A 6,910-nucleotide genomic window follows, 5' to 3' on the forward strand; every position below is an offset into this window, starting at 1 on the left:
AAAGGGGGAAGACGACACTATAGTAAACAAAAAAGTACAGTCCTCCACCTAAAAGCATCTATATATGGTGTCCCCCAAAAATATATACACACACTTTGAAGACTATACTTAATAATTATAAAGGCACTGTTTATTAAAATACATTTCATTATCAAAATTGAGTTACCTGTTAAAGTGTGTATGTATTTTTTGAGGGACCCATACACATAAATAGTGGGTATACACACAGTGGGTTACAGGGCAGGGTGCTTCCGGCAGATTGCTTAAATGCTGGCATCCACTAGTTTTCCCTGAAACCCACTACACTAGCTGTGACGTCAGACCCCTTCTGACCTAGACCTGAATCTCATGGATAGCAGACCTCAGGGCAAAGCTGAGGCTACTCTGGCACACTCCAGCCTTGCTAGGAATTTAGGAAGACAGCCATACGTCACAGGCTTGGCGCTACTGAGCAAAGAAAGCCAAACAAGGCCAAATCTCTTTATTGCCCCCCTCCTACCCCCATTTCCCTGTGCCACCACAGTACTGCTAGGAACCATCCTCCGATTCCAGGCTCAAGGGCTCCCTTTGAGTGCCAGGTGGATAGGTTCCCCGACCCCGAGGCAGGCGGGGATAGGAAGAACCTGGTGTCCGACTCTTAGAACGCTCCCAGCGAGCATAGTCCCGAGTCCTGCGGGGCGGGGGACCCTGCCAGTTGCCAGGCCCATTCTCTTGGGAAGGACCTCCAACCCCTTGGTTATGGGGTTCTTCTGGCTTTACGTCCATGGACTCCTTGGGCCTCTCAGGAAGTGGCAGTTCCTGGGTGTCACTGGTACCTTTGTGGGCATTGTATTCCCCTCCCTTCAGGTGCCTCCGTTCAGGCTGTCTCCAGGGGCCTCGGTTGGCCCGGGGCGTATCCAGGATAGTTTTCTGCGTCTCGCTCAACCTTTGCTGATTTGGCCCAGTCCCTGGAATCTTCTCGCACATATACTGGGAAGCCACAGGCAGAGGAGCTGACTGGGTAGGTTGGGCAGTTGATGAAGGGGACAGTTCTGTGGCAAGAGCACTGAGTGGTTGGGATCCTCTGGAGGCATCTACAGCTGACTCAGGTTCCACATGGGCAGGTGGCTAGAAAAAAGTGAGCAGATGCAGAAAAGGAGATTCAGCTTCTCAAAGCAGGGAACGACAGGCCTCTCGCCCACTAAATGAATTGACCACCGTCAGCCCGTAACCACCCTGGGTAGAACAAAGCTCAGCATGGCAGAGGGGTGTTCATAGGAAACTTGGTGTCACTAGGGAAGGAGTGGGAAATTATTTCCTCACCTGCTGGAGGCTGATGAAGTACCGGTTACGTTCAGCCTCTAGGTCAATGATGCCCCCCCCTTTCCTGTTGCCTCTGGTAGAGCCGCCTGAGCTCTTCTTGTTGGCGCAAGCTTTCTGCATTGGGCTTGTACAGCTCCTGGTAGGAAGGGAGCAGATTGGCCGGGAGGGAAGAATAAACACAAGGTAGACCTGAGCCCCTGCTCTTCCAGGACTGCCTCAGGAAATCTGTGCAGTTATTGGTTTTTATCCCTCAGATTTGGGCTCCTGAATGAAGCCTTGGGCTCCAATGGGAGCTGTGGCTTTGTAGAGGTCTCAGATTGAGCCCAATTTCAGAGCCCATTCAAGGCAAACAAGATGCCGTTCCTCCCCCCTTGGAGAATGCCATTATTCCTGCCTCATTTAGGAAGGGGGTTCCTTACCATGGGCTGTTGGGGTTCAGGGGCTGCTTTTAGTGAGGCAAGATCATACACGAGGGGCTCTCTGCACACTGGACACTGCACACCAACAGCCTTCTAAAAAGAGAGGAGAAAACCACACCCCTGCTTCACGGCCCAGGATGATCACCAGCTGCCCAACCACTCAGCCAGCCTAATCTGCCGCGGGCTGGGACAGAAGGCACAGGCATGCCTGTTTCTAAACAGAAGTGAGTGTTCACTCATGACCATAAGAAGGTTAACAGCCCCTGGCCTGGACGGGGAGAAAAGTTTGTTAGTCATCGGTGTCAAATGTAAGCAGGGTCTGGCGGGCCGACCTGTTTGGTTGCGGCATGATGCCGTTCCTGTTCCTGCTCCTGTCCTTGAGCCTGCAGCTCACGCTCCATGTGCTGGATGTACCGAGCAAGGCAGTGGCAGTGGAAATAGTGGTAACAGGGTGTTTTTGTAAAGGCCTCGTTCTCCTGGAGGGAGTATGGATACAGGGCGCTGCATCAGAGCTCTCTCATGAGCCCTCCATTGCCTACCCAAGCAGACCCCAAGTCACAAGAGAGACCCACCTGGAAACCATAGAGGCAGATGACACACTGGCCATGTGGGATGTTGTTATCTGTGAGAATTTCCTTTCCTTTCTGAGAGGAGAGAAGACACTGTTCAAACAGGGAGGCAGCAGCAAGAACTGTGAGCAAAACCTGTCACTACTCCCAGGAGTAACTGGTCTCCCACCACACCGGTCTGTTACCTCGTGGGCACACATTTCTGTCTTGGTGATGCTCCCTCTGCTTGGAATCAATCCTGCTCTAAGTCCCTGACCCTCATCCAAACTGCCAGATTCAAAATCCAATTTGTTTTCCCACTCATTTAGTCACCTTTAATAGCTCGAGGATGAAAATAATGTATCTTAGAGAAAAAAAGTGTTCAGTGAAAACACATCTTCTAGGAGGCCTTTCTTGGTTAGCCCCCTTTGAAATCATTGACCCAGTGAGTTTGTTCTGGAATAGGCTTTCAGAAAGAAAATCAAGGAACAGAGAACTCAAAGGCATCAAGTTGAGCTATCAAATATGCATTTGCACTGTTATTTCAATAGTTAATACTTTGGAATTCCACAAAGTTCAACACTGCTTTGTGGAGGCCTGACTCAGGAGTGCTACAATGGCCTATGCACTCACTCTCTGACACCAGATCACCCAACTTTATTCTTTTCTGAACATTTCTCTAAAAAACTCAAAGTAGAGGAAAACGAGACTATACTTAATTGTGTGTTTTTTAACCTCAAACAGCAAAAGTGACCTTTGTATGTTAACTTGTAGTTCTAGGTGGTGCTTCCTGTGGGTTTCCTTCACTAGGAGAGAAACTCTGTACAGAACCATGACTCTGGAGTCAGCTCTAATGGCAGACTAGCCTTCAAATGTTCATTTGTGGCAGAGACCCTCCAGGTCTCTTGCTACTTTCAGTTGCCAGTGCCAAGAAAACAAGTTTAGCACTGAAACTAAAGCAAGACTAATGCAAGTTAAAGAAGAAATGCAATTTTCTATCAAGATGCTGGAATAGGCAACTTGAGAAAGCTATAGAACTGTCCTGTTGGGAGATTTTTTTGAAGCAGAAGAAAGTCTTGTCTTTCTGGATTTAGACCTTACCAAAACAAGGACTAAATGGATGAACACAAACATATTCATGATTCTAGGTCATGGCTTCCCTTAAAAGAAAGGACATCTCCCCAGGCTAGACCTCTTACCTCGATGAGCTCATAGAGCATGGCAGTGCCCAGCCCAGCCTTGGCTACATGGCCCAGTGCCTGTGAAATCCTGAAGGAAGAAGGCAAACCAAACATTAGGCCTGCTTCCTTCCCTCCCCAGACTGAGCTGTATTCTGAGTTTCCCCTGCTCTGACCAGCCTGCTTACTTGTGGATCTGTTCATCTGAGAGTCCTCGGGGGTTACGAATAGAGATCTGTGGCACCTCATTGGGATACTAGTAGGAGAAAACCAAAAATTACTGCTAAAGCACCCCACCCTAGACCTGCCCCCTTCCTCCCTTTGCTGCAATAAGGTAGGGACCTCACCTGTGCTGGGACCTGAAGCACCAGAGTGAAGCAGACATACTGTGAATCCTGGTCTTCTGCAGTGGCAGGGTGCAGGGTGATGTAGACCTCCCACGGCGAAGATCTGTAGGTGGATGAAGTGGAGACCTGGGATGTGACTGGGCAAGGGCTGGAGGGCTGGGGAGGTTGGGGGTGAGGTAGTAAAGCAGGCAGAGGAAGTAAGCAACAGGCTCCCTCTTTTTTTGGTGGTGGTGGTGGAATGAAAGGAATAGTCTTTACATGAGAGAAACATTTTTGGATCAGGGCTCACAGATTCTGCATGGAAACATCTCATTTCTAAGGGGACTCATGTCTACCTCTACTGGAATACGCACCTGCCATTTCCTTTAATCACTTGTAGTTCATCCAGATAGATAGATTCTAACACCTCGATTTCAGAGGGAAGGACCCTAGAGAGACAGAGTTTTAGAGATCATTTCTGCCAACAGACGAGGAAACAGGTTCTCAGGAAGGTGAAATTACTAGCCCAAATCTCAAGGCCTAACAGGCAGAACTCAGGTGAGAACCTGAGTGGTCAGGTGGTTTCCTGACTCCCTATTTAAGTTTTGTTGATTGTTCCTTAGTGGCCCTCTCTCTGACCCAGAAATATGATGTCCATTGATTAACATCAAGGTTACTAATACCACTCTTGGCTTTCTCTACACTACTGTTCATGGGAATCACAGTATTTACATATACTGCCAATATTAATTACCCTAAACCTTCTCAAAGGAGATACCATCTGAACAGACCAAGGTGATATAAAAGCTGTGTTGCTGTGTTGTAGTGGAAGAGCCATCAGCCTTAGAGTCAATAGGTACCAATCACATAGTACCCATGTGATCTGAGTAGTTACTTATCTCTGTAAGCCTGAGTTACCCTGTCTAATATATATAAATAATGCCACCTACTCTCTAGGGTTATTGTGAGGACGAAAGGGCTTTGTTTATGTAAGATATCTAGGGACATCTTGGCCATAGTACCTAGCCTATACTTGTATATAACCTTTTCCCTTAAAAGGGAAGAAGGATATAGTTAGTATTCAGTGTATTTATGACCTTGTTGTATCAACCTGTCCAGGTCTGGATCCAGTGGTCCTGATGTAAATCAGAGGACACACATTTTTAATCACAGAAACAGCAGTCATAATGACCCTGAAGGTGACACTGATACTACATTAAAAGATGCATAATTGGCTTGCTTTCTTACAGGTATATTGTTCCCTCTTCACCAAAAGCAACGCTGCTCTTAGCATGACTTTTTATTAGTGGTTCTCAAAACTTTTTTTTTAAAATCCACATTTCCATTACTTTTTCAGAGAGAGTGGAAGGGAGGGAGGAACATTGATGTGAAAGAGACACATCGATAGTTGCTTCCTGCAACTGGGGGTGGGAGCGAACCTGCAACCCAGGTTCATGCCCTTGACCAGGAATTGAACCCTAGACCCTTCCATGCAAGGCCCAATGCTCTAACCACTGAACATACCAGCCAAGGCTCAAAACTTTTTTTTTTGGTCTCACAGCATCACAGACTAGCTGTGCAATCACTGCTGCTCTCTCCATGCATCAAAGTGTCTCCTCAGAATCATAATGTTCCCCTGAACAGGCTGAAAACCATGGTCTAATGATTTCAATAAAGGCCAGCTGAATCAATGAAACACTGGGGTGTAGCCTCCATCAAGAGGCCCTTCAATATTTCACTCAATCTAGCTGGAACTTGAGCCTTGATGTGAAGTATGGAGTGGGATGGCGGTAAAGTTGTGACCAAAAAAAGGGGGAGGGGGCTGTAGAATATCCTAGTACTAAGGATACAGGATTTGGAATCAGGCAACCTGGATTCCTAGTCATAATTATGTACCTTTTGGCAAATCATTTACCTGTCAGGCTTCATGTAGTCTCCTCAGATGCCTACATCTCAGAGTTATTCATGAAAAGGAGGCCGATGTATGTTACAAACCCCTCATGATCCTCTCCACTATTCTATGAGGTAGATGCCACACCCACCTTTCCACAGCAGAGGACACTGACTCATAGAACATAGGAGGCCTGGTCGGCATCACACAGCTAATAAAATGTGGAGTGGACCCACTTTTATCCTCTTCCCAAATCCCAGAGTCCTTTCAGGTTCTGGTCTCTTTTAAGAATGCTTGAGAGAAGGACTAAGAGAGCTTTTTGTGAAGTGTAAGGCTTTATTCAGACAACAGTCCTCAGTACTGTCAGGGAGGGAGAAGGGAGAGGAAAGCCTCGGCAGAAATCGGCTCACCAAGCGGGGAGGGGGACGGGAGCCGGAGGACAGGTTTTGGGAGGTTAAAGAGACGTGGGGCCATATGATGAGCAGGCATCCCCCCGGACCCTGAGCAAATCCACTTCAAGAAGAGACAAGGGGATAGGATGAGGCCGGAGGAAAGAGGGTCGAACCAGATAAGGCGCGGCTCGCCCTGGCCTGGTCAGCGCAGATCCCGTCGTCTCTCGCTTAGATCAGCGCCCCTCCACCCACCCACTCCCAGTCCAGAAGCTCTCAGGGAAAGATGTCAGCGTCTCTGCCATCCCTCGCTCCGCCCCACATGCCCGCCATACGGACCGTCCACGGCGCCGCTAGTCCCCCGGACCGGATCCAGGCGGTCAGCCAAAGCCCATGCCCCAAAGTTACCAGTCCTCCTCCCCTGCAGCTGCCGACGAAGATGTCGCCATGTCTTCTCCGGCCCACAGCCGGAACCGGAAATACTCTCGGGTTACTCGGAGGCAGAAAGTTAAGGGAATGGCGGCTGCGTGGCTAAGCGGCGGTTGCTAAGCAACCGCAGACTCTGGGTCTTTAGTGGGTCCTGATAGCCAAGAGGCGGTTCGGAAGTGCCCTAAAAAGTGCCCAAGGACGGTCCACCGTCTTCCCCACACCTCTGAAGGCCTTTGTCCTCCGGACTCTGGCTGGTTGTAGCAAACACGGTTGGTAACAATAGGAATCTTCTAGAAGACGGGAAGCGGGGGTCGGGAAGAATTTTAAGTCAGGCAGAGTATGCAGGCAGCCTGAGGGGGCGGGGCTGAGGCCAGAGCCGGCGTCCCTCGGCCTGGGGAGCTGGAAGCTCCTGGGCTGGGGTGAAGCGG

General features: G+C 49.0%; 1 protein-coding gene across 1 annotated transcript; it reads right to left on the reverse strand.

The window, feature by feature from the left end:
- Positions 1 to 443: 443 nt before the first annotated feature.
- Positions 444 to 6,560, reverse strand: RNF25 (ring finger protein 25). The gene is given in 11 exon segments (XM_005883437.2): positions 444 to 1,107; positions 1,303 to 1,359; positions 1,361 to 1,438; positions 1,722 to 1,814; positions 2,054 to 2,197; positions 2,294 to 2,365; positions 3,469 to 3,538; positions 3,636 to 3,703; positions 3,795 to 3,897; positions 4,148 to 4,222; positions 6,462 to 6,560. Coding segments are annotated over 11 exon segments (1,380 nt in total). The 5' UTR covers positions 6,503 to 6,560; the 3' UTR covers positions 444 to 528.
- Positions 6,561 to 6,910: the final 350 nt, after the last annotated feature.

Source organism: Myotis brandtii, unplaced genomic scaffold (genome assembly GCF_000412655.1).
Source record: "Myotis brandtii unplaced genomic scaffold, ASM41265v1 scaffold79, whole genome shotgun sequence".
Classification (NCBI taxonomy): Eukaryota; Metazoa; Chordata; class Mammalia; order Chiroptera; family Vespertilionidae; genus Myotis; species Myotis brandtii.